The 18446-nt window shown below is 41.4% G+C and overlaps 1 protein-coding gene across 8 annotated transcripts in view; it reads right to left on the reverse strand.

The window, feature by feature from the left end:
* Positions 1-18446, reverse strand: part of MYO9B (myosin IXB) — a 157614-nt gene that overhangs the window by 83200 nt on the left and 55968 nt on the right. For all 8 annotated transcript variants that reach the window (XM_044270264.1, XM_044270282.1, XM_044270246.1 and 5 more), the window contains exons 4-10: positions 14538-14600; positions 13973-14072; positions 8559-8659; positions 8343-8472; positions 7953-8042; positions 6380-6496; positions 1853-1987 (exon numbers count right to left, since the gene is read on the reverse strand). In XM_044270264.1, coding sequence (XP_044126199.1) covers positions 1853-1987; positions 6380-6496; positions 7953-8042; positions 8343-8472; positions 8559-8659; positions 13973-14072; positions 14538-14600 — 736 coding nt within the window. The remainder of the gene's footprint in view (positions 1-1852; positions 1988-6379; positions 6497-7952; positions 8043-8342; positions 8473-8558; positions 8660-13972; positions 14073-14537; positions 14601-18446) is intronic.

Here is an 18446-nt window from a genome sequence, read left to right on the forward strand (position 1 = left end):
CAATTTATTGAAACAAAAGCCAACACCAGTGGTGGGTATACCCCCACAAAAATGTCAATTTCAATAACTTGTCATGTGGCCTTGAGCATCAATTACAGCTCGAGAACGACGTCTCATGCTGTTCACAAGTCGACTTCTTGTCTGCTGAGGCATGGCATCCCACTCTTCTTGAAGGGTGGCCCTCAGGTCATTGAGGTTCTAGGGTAAAGAGCTGCGAGCCTCTACCCGGCGACTCAGCTCATCCCCATAGGTTTTCAATGGGATTCAGGTCTGGAGAAAATGCGGGCCACTACATTTGAGGTACCCCAGTCTCCAGCAGCTGCTCCCTAATGAGACCTCAACGAGCTGGTACATAGTCTTCCATGAAGATGAAATTAGGCCTGTGTTGTTGATGCAGAGGCCCAATGACTGGATTAATGAGGTTATTCAAGTAGTATGGGTTTGTCACTGTACCATTCACAAAGCGTAGGGAAGTTCTGTATTTACTAGACACACCTGCCCACACCAACATCACCACCACCAAAGGCTCTTCTGGTGACAACAGTGGCTGATGCATACTGCTTTCTTTAACATCTCCAACATCGTTGGCGGCCATCATTTCTGCTCAAAATCGATCATCAGTAAACGGCATCGAGGACCACTGGTCCCTCATGCAGAGTAGATGCTCCCTGGCCCATGCAAGACGATGACACCTGTGGTCTGGTATCCTTGCAGGTTGTCTAGCACGCAGACCATGCTAATGTAAACATTTTCGATTGGTCTGACTTGGGTGCCTCTCATCTCCCTTATGTGTGCCTGGAGTTGTGCGGCATTCATCATCTAGTTCCACAGGGCATTGTTCACAATAAAGCGGTCATCAGTGTGGGATGTGGTCTAAGGATTTCCACTTCTATGCCTTTCTGTGACTCTCCAAGTCTCGCTGTATCTCTGTTGTAACCTGCTAATAACACTCTGTGATACTCTAAGCTCAGTGGCCACTTCTGTCTGAGAACATCCTGCTTGAAGCCTCGCAATAGCAAGGTACTGTTGATCAATTGTTAGGTGTTTTCTTGGTCTCAAGTTGTACCAGAAAATTTATTGGATGATTCATGGATCAAAACATCTGTTGTGAATTTTGCCGTTAAACTCCTTGTTAGAGAGCAGCAAGTTGTGCAAAAACTACTGAAACACTGAAAAGCTGGACATGTGCATTCAAAAGTTTAGAGAAGTTCACATTAAAGAGGACCTGTCACCTCTCCTGACAGGTCTGTTTTAATAGCTTCCTGCATTCTCCATGTAATAACAATTCTGGAGCATCTAGTCTTATGGCTCCAGGTTGTGTGATTCCTTTATTATTTCTACTAGCAGTTATGAATGAATTGCTAGCCGTCTGCAGTAAGGGTACAGGGGGAGGTAACCAGTTGGGGGGTGTGTACGTGCACAGACTGACTCTATCCAATCATTTTCAGACTGTGCAGATACACCCCCCCGCCCCGGACTTGTTACCACCCCTCTATACCCTTACTGCAGACTGCTAGCAATTCATTCATAACTTCTAGTAGAAATAATAAATGTATGGCATAACAGAGAGTCATAAGAATAGATGCTCCAGAAGTGTTATTACATGGGGAATGCATGAAGCTATTAAAATAGGCATGTCAGGAGTGGTGACAGGTCCTCTTTAAGTTCTTCTGTAAAGGTTAGAGTGCATTTTAGGTTCATTCTGAAATTTCACCCACAAGCCAAATATCCCTAACTTTTTGTACATTATTACTAGAAGAACGCCAAGGGTCAGGAGAATTACTGTAAACTGGACAAACCTAAACTGTGTGCCTTTCCTACACACAGAAGGCCACTGCACTGTATTTCTCACCTGTTCTAGCTTGAAGATGTGCTGATTGAAGTAATACTGGAGCTGTTCATTGGCATAATTAATGCAAAATTGTTCAAAACTATTGTTTTCAAAGTCTTCAAACCCAAAGATGTCAAGAACGCCAATGGAAAGACACTGAAGAGATAGAAAAACACACACTGACACATTTACTTCCCAAAATGCAACAGTAATTTGGAGATGACGACGAAATAAAAAAAATAAAAAAAAATAATAATAAAAAAATAAAGAAAGAAACACTGGGACAGATTTAGGCCTCATGCACACAACTTTATATACCTTCTAGATCTGATCTGTATTTTTTGCGGATCGGATGCAGGCCAATTTATTTCAATGAGGTCACAAAATAGGGTGACAGCACATGATGTGCCATATGTCAGTTCCGTGGCCCCGCAAAAAAGATAGAACATGTGCTATTCTTGTTCATTTTGTGGACAAAGATAGGATATTTCTAAGTCAGAATGCATAAGGCCTTAATTTGCAAAACTCAATAGAAAGGTATGTGAGCAACATGTATGTGTTTTAGACACTTTCTTACAGTTTCCACAACCATTTTGAAATGTGTTTATAAACAGTGTGGTTCAGAGAAATAAAATGTGTAAAATTTAGTCGTGACTTGAGATGTAAAGAATATTGGTGGAAATACAAGCTGAAACTGAAGTGGCATAAACGAGAGAAAACTTGCACTAAGTTTGTCAAGATGTGCACAATTTAATACATTTGGTCGAATTTATGGCATTTTCACCATCTCATAAATTGATGCATCTTATCACATACTTGATATGTCTTAAACTTTGTTTGCTTTGCCACAGGTCTAAAGTGCTGTGGAATATGTCAGTGCAATATAAGTATAATAAATAAATAACCAAGTAATGCAGACATAAGAGGACAGTGCCGTCCATGGCAACCAGAATGCTGAGCAGGTCGGAAGAACTGATCTGATTAGACTGCAGACAACATGGACAGTTTGGCCTGCATTAATATATTTGCTTTAGGCTCTTATGACTAACTGACTATTATAAAATGTTGGCTCTATCCCCTTGTCAGTCTGGCTACACAACACTATAATTTGGGATTCTGAATCAGGACAGCTTGGCCTAGTTTCCTCTATGCAAAAAAACAAAACAAAAAAAACCCACTAATACATGATCCCTATTCTTTATAGAAATGTGTTGTCCATTTAGTGAGTTGGATTTGTATGTAGCCCTAGGGTTGGCAGGAGACAGCAGAACCAAAGCCCCTACCCGAGTTGAGACATTTTTCAAAGGACCAGTTTTTACATCCTGGTGGCACAGCTAGGTACGTGCCGCAAGACCTGGAGCATGCTCTGACACAATTGCTCAAAGTGGCTTTACACTATGCAGTGAAACATGCAGGGATCAATTTCTTGAAAGGGATGCATATTCCATTTATATTTTACATGTTTTATCTGGTTCAAATTATACCATAGGAGAACTATATAAGCAGGATATATTAAAGTGACTCCACACAGCATGATGATCTCATTTTTTCAGCCTGAATGCGGCATCATAGGGCTTGTAAAGCCTAGTTTTAATACGGAGTTCATAAAAAAAGATAGGGTGCGTATATTTTAGCTTTTTTTTTTTCAGGCAGTGACACATTTTCTATTTGAAATGCAAATCTAATAATCAGTTTTCTGCGGCAGGACAAAGCAATGCAACGCCAATGCTAGAGACTGTATCAAAAAGTTACATGTAATAACAGAGGTTACATAGACATCTTAAAAGAAAACTTTCATCAGAAAGGGCTATTTGTTTAAACTCAATATACATAGAAAACATTTTAAAGAATTTTTGGCTGAATATATTTTTCATTTCAGCTGTACTGTACCATTGAAACTTAAGTACAAAATATTGCCCTTCTGTAGCAGTCAACACAAAGACAGGTAACTGTCAGATTACTGCTGCTGTGAGGGAAAGATGTCTGTAAAATAGTAGACGTAGAATTGGGACAGCAGTATGACAGCTCTATTTTCTTGATAGGCCTAGACGAAGAATCCCACAAAAGAACATTTCACTTATCAGTGTAATGTGTGATGCTCTAATTGAGTTACTCATCTCCTTCCCTCTCTCGTTGGAATAATTGGTCTGAACGAGAAAGTCAAGCAAGGCTGTTCTCTAAACAAAGGAGGAAGTTAAAAAGCCACAACAGAAAGTGGAAAAACAGTCATTTCACGCCAGTCCTGCTCTGGCATGAGATGCATCTGAGTTAAGAGGCAGGAGCCTCTTAAACAAACCGGGCGCATCTCTGCCCTGCCATGCGCCAGAAACTGTAGCTTGCATATACACTCACCTAAAGAATTATTAGGAACACCTTACTAATATGGTGTTGGACCCCCTTTTGCCTTCAGAACTGCCTTAATTCTACGTGGCATTGATTCAACAAGGTGCTGATAGCATTCTTTAGAAATGTTGGCCCATATCGATAGGATAGCATCTTGCAGTTGATGGAGATTTGAGGGATGCACATCCAGGGCACGAAGCTCCCGTTCCACCACATCCCAAAGATGCTCTATTGAGTTGAGATCTGGTGACTATGGGGGCCATTTTAGTACAGTGAACTCATTGTCATGTTCAAGAAACCAATTTGAAATTATTCGAGCTTTGTGACATTGTGCATTATCCTGCTAGAAGTAGCCATCAGAGGATAGGTACATGGTGGTCATGAAGGGATGGGCATGGTCAGAAACAATGCTCAGGTAGCCCGTGGCATTTAAACGATGGCCAATTGGCACTAAGGGGCCTAAAGTGTGCCCAGAAAACATCCCCCACACCATTACACCACCAACACCAGCCTGCACATTGGTAACAAGGCATGATGGATACATGTTCTCATTCTGTTTACGCCAAATTCAGACTCTACCATTTGAAGGTCTCAACAGAAATCGAGACTCATCAGACCAGGCAACATTTTTCCAGTCTTCAACAGTCCAATTTTGGTGAGCTCGTGCAAATTGTAGCCTCTTTATCCTATTTGTAGTGGAGATGAGTGGTACCCGGTGGGGTCATCTGCTGTTGTAGCCCACCTTTCTTTCCCATTCTGACAATCAGTTTGGAGTTCAGGAGATTGTCTTGACCAGGACCACAACCCTACATGCATTGAAGCAACTGCCATGTGATTGGTCGACTAGATAATAGCATTAATGAGAAATAGAACAGGTGTGAGTGTACTTCGGCTATAACTTCCACCACTTTCTGGCGAAAGTTAAAGTAAATGTGGCGGTGCAAAGCCTGCTAAGCCATGCTCTCTTTTCACTGTACTTCAGAAAGTGCCAAAAGGCTCAACGTTGTGCATTATGATGCACAGATGCCGTGTGCCATAATGTGCAACTTTTTTACGCCACAATTTTGGCGTATAGGCCGAGATAAATGTCCCTCATGGTGTGAGCAGCAGGTAGCATGCTATAGAGCAGGAGGAGCTGAGCAGATTGATACATAGTTTTGTGGGAAAAGATTCAGTAAAACCTGCATTGTATTCATTTAAATTCCTGCTCATTCTGGGCTTTGATGTGAAAGAGGCGGTCCTATCAGTGACTGACAGCCTTCTCTCTATGACTGTGTATACAGAGATAGCTGTCAGTCACTGACTGATATCAAGGATGCGGTCCTATCAGTGACTGACAGCCTTCCCTCTATGACTGTGTATACAGAGATAGCTGTCAGTCACTGACTGATGTCAAGGAGGTAGTCCCATCAGTGACTGCCAGCCTTTTCTATATGACTGTGTATACAGAGATAGCTGTCAGTCACTGACTGATGTCAAGGAGGCGGTCCTATCAGTGACTGACAGCCTTCCCTCTATGACTGTGTATACAGAGATAGCTGTCAGTCACTGACTGATGTCAAGGAGGTAGTCCCATCAGTGACTGCCAGCCTTTTCTATATGACTGTGTATACAGAGATAGCTGTCAGTCACTGACTGATGTCAAGGAGGTAGTCCTATCAGTGACTGACAGCCTTCCCTCTATGACTGTGTATACAGAGATAGCTGTCAGTCACTGACTGATGACAAGGAAGCGGTCCTATCGGTGAGTGACAGCCTTCCCTCTATGACTGTGTATACAGAGATAGCTGTCAGTCACTGACTGATGACAAGGAGGCGATCCTATCAGTGACTGACAGCCTTCCCTCTATGACTGTGTATACAGAGATAGCTGTCAGTCACTCATAGGACTGCCTCCTCGACTTCAAAGCCTAGGAGAAATGAAAATTAATAAAATTACAAGTTTTACTGAACTTTTTTCCATAAAACTATGTATCAATCTGCTCAGCTCCTCCTGCTCTATAAAACATGGCAACTGCAGATTGCACTGCATTTTCATGGTGACAGATTACCTTTAAATGCAGAGAATCAATAAAAACTAAGATTTTCAAGAATAGGGAACAAACAATAGATTCACACAGTCTAACGAACAAAATTGTAAGAAAAAGAGAACCAAAAGAATATGAATAATAGATAATAAAGCAAAAACGGAAATCCTTCACTTACATTAACAGATTCCTCCACATCCTTTCTATTGAGCAATGCATGGTTGATTCTAAGAACTATCCAGTCAAACAGGGCACTGTACAGAGATTTTGCCATAGAGTCACGAGCAGTTACAGCCTGCAAGAAACATTAACAAAAAGATCAATAAGTCACCCATAATAACAGTTACATTAAAATTGGAAAAATCCTCCAGAAAATGTCACTTTATTAGATTCCTCTCTAGTGATAATCGTTATCACTGTAGTATGTAACAGGTATTGCTAGATATGTGGTCCGCACAATATAATAGAATATGATCAGGCAGGACAGTGTAAAATGGAAAATGTATTGATGTTTTTATGTGGGGTTACAAGTGTTTTGTGTGACCATGTTACCCTCATAAGAAAGGATGTCTTTCTCTCCTCCCTGCAATTTCACTGCCCCCCCTCTTGGGATGGGAGTGAAAGCAGCTGAAATTAGACCCATATCTCTAGCTCCTACAGAGCCAGAGATAAATTGCTAACGTAGACCTCCCCCTGCTGGTCTGAGCTCTGTTCAGGCTGAACGGTTAGGTCTTTTCCACAAAGCCTAAGCAAAACTTCTGAGGGTTAAAGGGGTTGTGCAGTATGATGATGCTGAAGACCTAGCCTCAGGATAGGTCCTCAATAGCAGATTGGTCAGGATCCAACTGCCAGAATCCCTGCGATTAGCTGTTTGAAGAGGTTGTGAGACTTCTGTGAGTGTTGTGTGCTTTTCAAGTGAATGAGACATGTAGTTTCAATTACACCTCACCACCACTATATGGGAGACTGCATGTGGTTAAACATCGAAGGCGCACTTAACCCCTTCAAACAGCTGATCGTGGGGGGTGCCGGGAGTCAGATTCCTCCAATCCGATATTTATGACCCATCATGACGACAGGTCATCACTATCATCACACAGCACTACCCCTACTTGGACCTTCTATCTTCATTCAGCAGGACCTGCGCCAACGTCACCACGCTTATCAAGTGGTGAGCGCGATAACATCAGCGAAGGTCCTTTTGCAGTTCCTTCAAGAAGAACAAAGAGTATCCCGGCTGCGAGATCAAGTGGGTGAGGAGAGTTATGTTTTTATTATTTTTTTTAACTCTCAATTGACATATTCTGTATTAAAGAATGCTATTATTTTCCATTATAACCACGTTATAATAACAAATAATAAAGTAAATGGGGTCCGGGTCATACATCCCTCGTCTCCTTAGCAACCATGCGTGAAAATCACACCAATTTTCACGCAGCCCCATTCATTTCTATGGGGCCTGCGTTGCGTGAAAAAAGCAGAATATAGTGCTGCGTAAAAAACATCGCTCATGTACACAGCCCCATTGAAATGAATGAGTCAGGGTTAAGTGCGAGTGCAATGCTTTCACCCTCACGCATTGCACCCGCGTGGAAAACTCGCCGGTGTGAAAGGGGCCTAACTCCACAGATGCTGGAATTGTGTTGATTGTGGCATCTGAGGGGTCAGCTTTTGGCTGGGTCCATTAGAAAATCAATGTTTTTGAACAGGAAAAAATAAATAAAAACGCTGTAAAGCATGTTATCATTCACCTCATTGACGCTATATGGCAAGATCAGCTTTTCATTTACAGTAACAGTCTTCCTCTTTGTTAGTGCTTCCACCAGCATCTCTCTCTTAACCTTCCAGGATAAAAGACACAGCAAATTAGTCAAATAGCTAGGATATATTTTGGGCTAACAACTTTAATACAATTTGCAGGGTCCTAATTTAAAATTACAAACTGCAATGCAAAATATATACAATTATAAATAAGTAAAAGGAAGTTTGTGTTTTATATCCAGTCAAGCAACAAATACTATTTAATATAAAATATAGGAAAATCTGTTGCAGTGTTAATAATTCTCCCCATTGTTCGTAACAAACACAGGAAACTGCTTCATCAAGGGCAAAGCTTTAGATTTACACAGTCTATTCTGTACCTGAAGCAGCTGTGATAAGGTGTCCAGAACCTCAGGGGGACCAACATCAAGACCTTCGTCCCTTCCAGAAGCCTTTTTCTTGTAGGTAACATTGCCCAAGTATAGGATAGCAGATAACACTGAAAATATCCTACAAAAGAAAGAAAACACAATAAATACAATGTATTTAAGCACACTGATATGTTGTATAGGAAATAAGCATGATATGCTGCTCACTGTTTCTTTGTAGCTGGGAGGAATCCAACCATCTCCATGGCTTGCTTCAACCTTTCGAAATCATGTCGGAGATCTTCTCCCTCCTCGATCTTAAAATTATTCTACAACCACAACACACATTATCATACTACAAGAATGTAATATAAAAAGTGATGTCAAAATTATGGCCAAGATTTACTTATGTCATAAATTAAATAAAAAAATAAAAAATAAATATTGTGTGAGCAGAATTTATCAAAATTAGAGATTAGGGAGAGAAGGTGAAATTACTGAGTGATTGCAGCTACAAAAGCTGAAGACCAACGACTATGGTCGCCTGGCTTTAAAAGTCCCTTTCTAATAGATGGAATCAAAATTTAGGAGCCTCATCGTTTAGCCAGAGAAGCTACAAAAGAGCAGGTCTCATGTCACTCACGGTGGAGCCAGTTGCTGCAGAGTTCTCCCACAGTTTACACTTGACTGCTGGTGATAACAGCAGTGGGACATCCTATTACCAGCTTCACAGCCAACAAATCCACATTTAGGTGTTAAAAATTATACAGGCAGACTACAGCTAGTCAGGACAGGTGTACATTTGCAAAAAAATTAAATAATTAAAATATGTTGAGTTTACATTTATTTTCAACATTTGTGCTTCAGCGAACATGCTCAGTAAAACAAAAATCTGTGCAAAATGTTCAAGAATCTGAATGTTACTTTTGGTACAGGATTTTATCTGAAAATATATACGAGGCTAAAGAAATATATAAATATATAATATTAAAGCCCTGTCACTTTCTACACGGATGGCCCAAAGTTAATTTAATTTTGTTATAAAAGAAAATGCAAAGAGGTATCTTCCAAGAACCATCTCACCCCAAAATAGCCATCTACGGATGGATATTTGGCTTGGCCATTTTCCCTTGTCAAAGGTTTGTTAAAAAGTGGGATTCCAGAAGGTGGCGCTAGAGGGATGATTCTCTTTCTCTGGCAGATACACATTTGTATATTATTTACCCATACAGAATTGCCTATAAGAACTTTCACACGAGCGATACAGATTGTGCCAGGGTCTGTTCAGGGAAAAGCTGATAGTGGTTTTGCATTCAAGTTCAGTCAGTTTTTTCTGCAATTGTATTTAAAAAAAATTCCCGTCCAGATTGCAGGTGTTTTTTTTTTTTTTTTTTAAAACATGTGAAAAGCACATGAAGAATAACTATCTACATCTCCTAAAAAACATCAGTGAAAAACACTTTGCATCCGGATGCCGTCCGTTTTTCACGCAAGTCCCATTCACATCTATGGAGAGAGGGCTGTGCAAAAAATGCACAATATAGAACATACTACGATCGTTCCTGAAAGCAGAGGTGATGCCTGAACGACGCCGCTCATGGGCACAGACCCATTGAAATGAATAGCTCAGGATTCAGTCCTGATACTATGGGACAGATTTATCATTAGCTCAGGTCAGAATAATGGAGTGAAAAAGTCCCCCAAAAATGCTCAAAACACTAAGGCCTCTTTCACACGGGCGTCATTTTTTTGGCCCGGCTAAGAGCCGGGTGCGTTGCGGGAAAATGCGCGATTTTTTCTGCGCAAGTGCAAAACATTGTCATGCGTTGCACTCGCGTGAGAAAAATCGCGCATGTTTGGTACCCAAACCCGAACTTCTTCATAGAAGTTCGGGCTTGGGATTGATGTTCTGAAGATTGTATTATTTTCCCTTATAACATGGTTATAAGGGAAAATAATAGCATTCTGAATACAGAATGCATAGTAAACCAGCGCTAGAGGGGTTAAAATAAAATAAAAAATAATTTAACTCACCTTAGTCCACTTGTTCGCGAAGCCGGCATCTCCTTGTGTCTCCGCTGCTGATGAACAGGACCTGGGATGAGCTGCTCCATTAAATAGAGCTTAAGGACCTTCGATGACATCACTCCGGTCATCACATGATCTTTTACCATGGTGAATCACCATGGTAAAAGATCATGTGACGTACCATGTGATGACCGGAGTGACGTCATCGAAGGTCCTTAACCGGTATTTAATGGAGCAGCTCATCCCAGGTCCTGTTCATCAGCAGCGGAGACACAAGGAGATGCCGGCCTTCGCGAACAAGTGGACTAAGGTGAGTTAAATTATTTTTTATTTTATTTTAACCCCTCTAGCGCTGGTTTACTATGCATTCTGTATTCAGAATGCTATTATTTTCCCTTATAACCATGTTATAAGGGAAAATAATACAATCTTCAGAACATCAATCCCAAGCCCGAACTTCTATGAAGAAGTTCGGGTTTGGGTACCAAACATGCGCGATTTTTCTCACGCGAGTGCAACGCATGACAATGTTTTGCACTTGCGCAGAAAAAAATCGCGCATTTTCCCGCAACGCACCCGGCTCTTAGCCGGGCCAAAAAAATGACGCCCGTGTGAAAGAGGCCTAAAACTGCGCACAAATTTGTGACTTTTTTCTGCTCTGCACTATGCTCGCCAGTTTTCTGAAAGTGGGCGTGTTTTCTTATGTAAATGAATCTCTAGACAGATTTACTATTGGGACTATTTAAAAAGTCGCAATTTCACTCCAGTGAGGACCATGCTTATCTTATGAGACTTTTTAATAAAACATGCGCCTTTTTCATAAAAACTTGCGACTTTTTCGTAAAGATGTGCGACTTTTGTAAAGCTGCTTACTGACGGATAAACTACTACCGTCAAACCACATTTATTACAGTCTTAAAGGGCCGATCATAAATCTGACTTGGCTAAAACTGACTTTAGCCATATGTGAAAGTGGAGTGAGCTGTCAGAGTCGTGATAAATCTGTCCCAATGTGTTCACTACACTCATCCGGACAGAAAACTCTCGTGTGTGAAAAAGCCCCAAGTCTCCATTACCATGGGGCATTTCCAACAAGTCTCCATAACCATCTGGTCTCTTTAAGGAGACTTCACACACTCTCCAAGATATAATAGAAGCAAATTTATACATGCAAGATAGTTAACTGTTCTTCATTAGTTTCGGGCTACACTAAATTTCTAAATCTGCTGGACAGTCAACAAGTTTCAGTAGCTGCAGTTTATGGTTTAATCACTCCAAAATCTCTACAGACTGACATGTGCAAGAAAATGACCCTGTCCTAGCCAGACAAGTATGTAACGTGACCTATCAGACCACCAGGGGACTTTCATACTTCTCATAGCAATAGTGCAATTTCGAGATCTGTTTTCAAAGAAAAAACAGCCCTGAGGCAGTAAGAAATGGATCATATAACACTGGGAAACTGCAAAGTCTGGGTGTGAACTACTCTCCCCCTTGATGCAATGAATCAGATATGTTATTAGAGCTGATGACAAACTTGAAGGGCTTCTGTCACCCCATTAAACAGTTTTTTTTTTTTCTTTACTAATAATCCCTACACTGCGATCTCATCATACATAAGCTAATTAATGATTTTCGTTCAGTAGAATTTGTTAAAAATAGATTTTTGAAATATGTAAATTACCTTGCTACCAGCAAGTAGGGCGGCTACTTGCTGGTAGCAGCCGCATCCTCCGATGGTAATGACGCCCCCTCTGCTTGTTGATTGACAGATCCCGTCCGCTGGCCCTGCCTGTTTTGATTCAATATCTGGCGCCTGCGCCGCGGCCGTACCCCTCTTCAATCTGCGCAGGCGCACTGAGAGGCGGCCACTCGCTTGCCCGCTCGCTGCTCAATGCGCCTGCGCCGGGTGTAGATGTGATGTCATCGGCGCAGGCGCATTGAGGATGGAGCGGCCGAGCGAGTGGCCGCCTCTCAGTGCGCCTGCGCAGATTGAAGAGGGGTACGGCCGCGGCGCAGGCGCCAGATATTGAATCAAAACAGGCAGGGCCAGCAGAGAAAGGGCCAGCGGACGGGATCTGTCAATCAACAAGCAGAGGGGGCGTCATTACCATCGGAGGATGCGGCTGCTACCAGCAAGTAGCCGCCCTACTTGCTGGTAGCAAGGTAATTTACATATTTCAAAAATCGATTTTTTAACAAATTCTACTGAACGAAAATCATTAATTAGCTTATGTATGATGAGATCGCAGTGTAGGGATTATTAGTAAAGAAAAAAAAAAAAAAAAAACTGTTAATGGGGTGACAGAAGCCCTTTAAAGGCAAAGTTAATACAAGGCACTTACTAATGTATTGTGATTGTCCATGTTGCTTTCTTTGCTGGCTGGATTCATTTTTCCATCACATTATACACTGTTCATATCCAGCAGTTACAACCACCCTGCAATCCATCAGCAGTGGTCGTGCTTGCACACTATAGGAAAATGCACCGGCCTCTCTGGTGACCGGGACCATGGGAGTGATACACAGGACCTGGTTTTTCTCCTATAGTAAACAAGCATGGCCACCACTGATGAATTGCAGGGTGGTCAAAACCATGGAAACAAGCCGTGTATAATGTGAAGGAAAAATGAATCCAACCAGCAATATGGATAATAATATATTAGTAAGTGCCTTGTATTAAACTTTCTCTACATGATAAATGCCATTTGCTGAAGTGAAACAACCCCTTTACAGTTGTACAGTGCTACCATATTGATAGCCGCAGCACAGCAATCACAACTGCTTGCCTCATTCAAGTGAAGCAGAAACAGCGCTTACACAACCACTACTGCTTCAGGCGCTTGCTGTTTCAGTAGCTCCGATTACAGTGCATGGGAATATATATATATAAATCTGGACAACAGCAAAAGTCCAATTTATTTAGAAATCACAAAAATGTAATGGAGCAAAAAAAAAAAAAAAAAAAAAAAAAAAATGAACACTAAAATGGCTCTATTACATTTTTGTATGTACTAAATAAATAAAAAAATAAATTATATATATATATATATATATATATATATATATATATATATATATATATATATATATATTTATTTATTTTTGCTCCAGGGAATGTGTACGCGCGCACAATAAAACAAAAAACAACAACTGGATTTTGATGCTACCCCAGGGCTTGAACTCATTAAAGCTTTGTTTGAATCGTGAGAACACCAGAAGTTTACAGTTATCTATAGTGTGTGTAAGTAAATTGTACTGCCTGGTCCTGTTAAAGTGCAGAGGGCACAGTAGTTGCAGAGAGAGCAGAGCCTCTAGGTGTAACAGCACCGCTCCTGTTGCTCCTAGAGGCTCATTTGCAAATATTAAAACTTCATTTTTCTCAGTAATGCGGGCACATATGAACATGGGACCAACACGTCTTCAGCTGCCAAGTGGACATGTAACAGGTCAGCCAGTTTCATTAGGTACAAATCTGCTGACAGTTGAATTAGAATAATTTCATACAGGAATGCCATCTAAAGTTCCTCAAATGCACTATTTATTTTTTTTAAACCTAAATCTTAGGGATAAATAGTTCTAAAACCTTTTTAATTTTCTATAACATCTATTACCTGATTGAGGTAAAAATAGTCTTCAGGCTGCTTGAGCTGGAAAGCTTTCCTCTCCTCCTCAGAAGCCCCAAGAAGCATATAATAGAAAACATGGTAATTCCTGTCAAAGCAAAATTCAGACAGAAGACATGTGGTCAAAAATGGGTCCCCAACTGCAATTATAAGATTCATAGTGACAAGTCTTACAGCGATTCTGTCAGTACTTTTGATCCCACCCCAGACAGCTAACACCGCTAACTAGGTGCTCGAGAAAAAGGGCAAACATACCTATATTTGTTATCAGTGATAAAGCATACCATAGAAAATCAGCCTTTAGTATCCGACGTCCTCTGCAGAAGACTTCAGTCTTGAGCAGATGGGATTGATTCTCTAACATATGATTTACCGATGATGTCAAACATAGGTATGTTTGTACTTCTTTCCACAGCATTTATATAGTGGTGCTATCCAAGTGGGGGGGTCAAAAGTACTGACCGATTTAACATGAATTCCTCTTATAGCCGATTAGACATGAGGAATAGAACAGTAAGTGTTTTAGCCTAGCATCATCAGCCACAGTACTCACCGTTCATTCTTTTCCTGAGAAACTAGCCGGGATTTTTCAAGGAGGTATTTTTCCACTACGGCCCTGAAAAAAAAGAAGTAACATGCTATTATATAGTCTTTTTTAGATTTTTAGCCAGTGGCTATAATGGGCTACATCAATTGCTTACTAAAATAAATAAATACCTAAAACACAATGCAGAAGATGTATATCATGTACTCACCTATCCACGCTCCCACACAGAGGCCGGTTCAATCACTGCAGTATAGCTGGGGCTGCAATGCCCTGACTACTAGGACAGGCTGTGCGATGGTCCGGCCTATCAGCATGCAGGAGTGCAGAGTCTAGAAGGCACGGTATGTGCTGATGTCACGGGAGAACACGTGAGACGCCAGGCCAATCAGAGGCTTTCCAGCATCTCACGTTTATCTGAACGGCATATTTAAAGCAGGTAATCGCGCTATACTGTGATTTGGTCTTCAGTTTGACTCTGCATTTGACTCACTGGCTGTATTTTTTGGACTTCTGGCCTCGCTTTTGTCTTCCGATTCGGACACTGATGTTACTTTCTGGTATTGGACGGGATGGATGCTGGCCTGCTATTGTAACATTGCCTTTGGTATTCTGTTTTGTACCTTATACGCCTTCTTAGTTATTGATCTCGGCCTGTTTTAGATTGACTTAGATTGGGCTGTCTTTGTTTCATTTTTGGTTTGTTTTTGTCCCCCCACCCTCCCTGTGTACTTAGTTAAGTCAGGGACAGTCGACCAGTTGGGGGCCGTCATTTAGTGCTGATCATCCAAATAGGCAGAAAGTGTGATGCAGGTGGAGGTCAGGGTTCAACTTTCCCCTACAGGACATGACAATTCATCAAAACATGTCCACCATATGAGAGATATACTGGTCTCACCCATCCTGCAGCTGTCACAGGGGAAAAACAATGCCAATGGGTTAAATCTTTACCATAGTATAATCATCATTATTGTCTACATAGTAAACAGGAAAATGTGGTCAGCAATTCCACATCTGGCTGGGTCAACACATAGTAGAAAACTGAAATTGTCAGTCTTATTATGGATACTACTGCAGATGTCACATTTTACATAGCTTAAGTATATGCCAATCAGCTCCCCTCCAGAAGGAAGAAAACTCATGAGGCAAAAGCCGACCCCTAAATCCCATAATAAAGCAGGTAAAATCCACAGCAAACATGGAACAAATTATCATTCGAAAAGAGTATGCTGAGGATTTTAAATAGGTAGCATGCACTCAATTCCACAGGGATTATCTTCTCTTCATGTGATTTTTCTTCTATACAAATATAAAGCTTAGGTTCAGTTTTATGAAAATAACAGTCCAATTAGTGAACTGCATTTGCATTATAAAAATAAAATAAAATCTGGTAACAGCAGAAAAATCAAGCTGCTTGACAATGCACTGCAAGTTAAAGTGCAGAATAGAAGCCACCAAGTGACACCCTGCAGTCACATTCAGACACCAATATAACAAGATAAGGCTACTTTCACACTCCCGTTTGGTGCGGATCATGGATCTGCAGAAATGCATCCGTTCAGATAATACAACCGCATGCATCCGTTCAGAACTGATCTGGTTGTATTCTCTGTAACATAGCCAAGCCGGATCAGTCCTGAACACCATTGAAACATGGAGGGATCAGCTTTCTATTGTGCCAGATTGTGTCAGTGAAAACTGATCTGTCCCATTGACTTACATTGTGTGTCAGGACAGATCAGTGTGGATCAGTTTTATCATACGGACACCTAAACACTGCAAGCAGCGTCTTTGTGTCCGCCTCCAGAGCGGAAGGAGACGGAACGGAGGCAAACTGGTGCATTCTGAACGGATCCTTATCCATTCAGAATGCAGTAGGGCAAAACTAATCCATTTTGGACCACTTCTGAGGGCCCTGAACGGATCCCACAAACTGAAAGCCAAAATGCCAGTGTGAAAGTAGCCTAATCTAACCAGAGGTTATGGCCATGCAGCACCAGAAGAAAACAAGCTGCGGATTTGAGTGTGTATTTTTCGCAACATAAGGGGACTACATTACCAACTTTTACTACCATCAGCTGCTTTAACCAGCATATAGGGGTCGAGAAACTGCTTCAGAAAATGCATTTTTTGTATACTCCAATGGCTAGCCCCAACTATAAACCACAAATTTGTTTACTCTAAAACCCTATTCTCAATGATCTGCAGGTGTAGACTGCAAGAGTAGATTAAGGGGTTTTGATACTGAAACTATCCTCACCATCCATCACCAACAGACAACCTGATGGGGAACCCCTGTCAAATACAGGAAAGTCCATTGGATGGTTCATAGTTCATTGGCTGACAGTGGGTGAGGGAAGAAAACGTTGATTTCTTAGATTTACTGAGTGTATGAGCAGAAAGAGTGGTAAGTTTACACTTGTCTTCAGGTTACCAGTCTAACAAAGTAACTAGTTAGAGGGCCTCAAATGCAGATTTCCTGTAAAAGGGATGCTCTAACTTTAACCCCTGCCCGACCGATGCCATACATGTACAACAGAAACCAGGACTTCTGGAGTGTAATAATATTACAGGCTATAGCTACTAGAGCGGGGTCGTTGATCCAGGGAGTTATTCTGATTGCCTGATTTTATTCCCCTAAAGTAGGGAAAATTGGCTTCTACCTCAGTTTTCTTTTTGCCTTCCTCTGAATCAATTAGCAGGATGACAGGCCGAACTGGATGGACAAATGTCTTTTTTCAGCCTTATGTACTATGTTACTTTAAAGATGGTGCCTGCTCAGGAGATGACCGGTCACCATAACCATCGGGTTTCTGCTGTGTTACAAAGAAAACATTTGGAGGCAAAGTCTGTGGTCTGTGATCTGTGATAACCCCTCAGATGCCATAGTCCAGGGATGAGCAAACTGTGGCTCTCCAGCTGTTGTAAAACTACAACTCCCAGTATGCCCAGTCTGCCTACAGCAGGGCATGATGGGATTTGTACTTTTACAACAGCTGGAGAGCCGCAGTTTGACCATCCCTGCCGTAGTCAATAGTGACCACGGCATCCGAGAGATATTTTCCTGGGAGGGCTGCACTCCCAGGGCCCAAACAGTTTACCCACTCCGAGATCAAGGGAGCCATTCTCTTGCTATGGCAGCCTTGGGCCCTATGAAGGATCCAAGGCCTGCCACTGCGATGTTCCTATGGAGCACTGCCTGTGGAAATGTCTTAAATTTTACTAACCGTATGAGCAGAAAGAGCGGTAGCTTTACATTTGTCTACCTATTACTAGTTCATAGGGGTAAAATGTGCTGACAGATTTCTTTTAAAGTGAAGCTCTAACTTTAATGACTACCAGTATATAAAGGAAGAAAGCTCTGCCACTTTGGTTGTGCCATCTAGAGTATATAGGCATTAAATAATGCCAACAATGGAAATAAAACAGAATCTGAATAATCTACTACATAATTGTGTCTACTTAAAGGGAACCTGTCACCAGTTTTATGGTGTCCTAACTTAAGGGCAACATAAATAAGTGACTGAATCACTTAGCAAAATGCTGGGTCACTTTCTTTAATTGACCCAGTCAATCTGCCAACATCTTGTATTGAAAAGCTCCAATGATGAGTCATGAATATTCATGAGCTCCTGACTCTCCCCGCCCACCTGCTGCTGATTGACAGTTATTTTCCATATGAACCAGCAGCAGGTGGGCGGGGGAGTGGCTATAGCTCTGAATTAAATATACGCAGGACTCCATGACATCACACTGGACTCAAATCAGCTCATTAGCATGCGGCATCTTTGTGTGTATATTATGAGGTAACCATCTGTCACACCAGTAAGTGACTACATCTAAGGCACTTTTTAGTAGTTAATGATTATAATCTAACTAATTATATATAATCAAATATCCACATGACAGGTTCCTTTA

The sequence above is a fragment of the Bufo gargarizans genome, chromosome 1 (assembly GCF_014858855.1).
Source record: "Bufo gargarizans isolate SCDJY-AF-19 chromosome 1, ASM1485885v1, whole genome shotgun sequence".
Classification (NCBI taxonomy): Eukaryota; Metazoa; Chordata; class Amphibia; order Anura; family Bufonidae; genus Bufo; species Bufo gargarizans.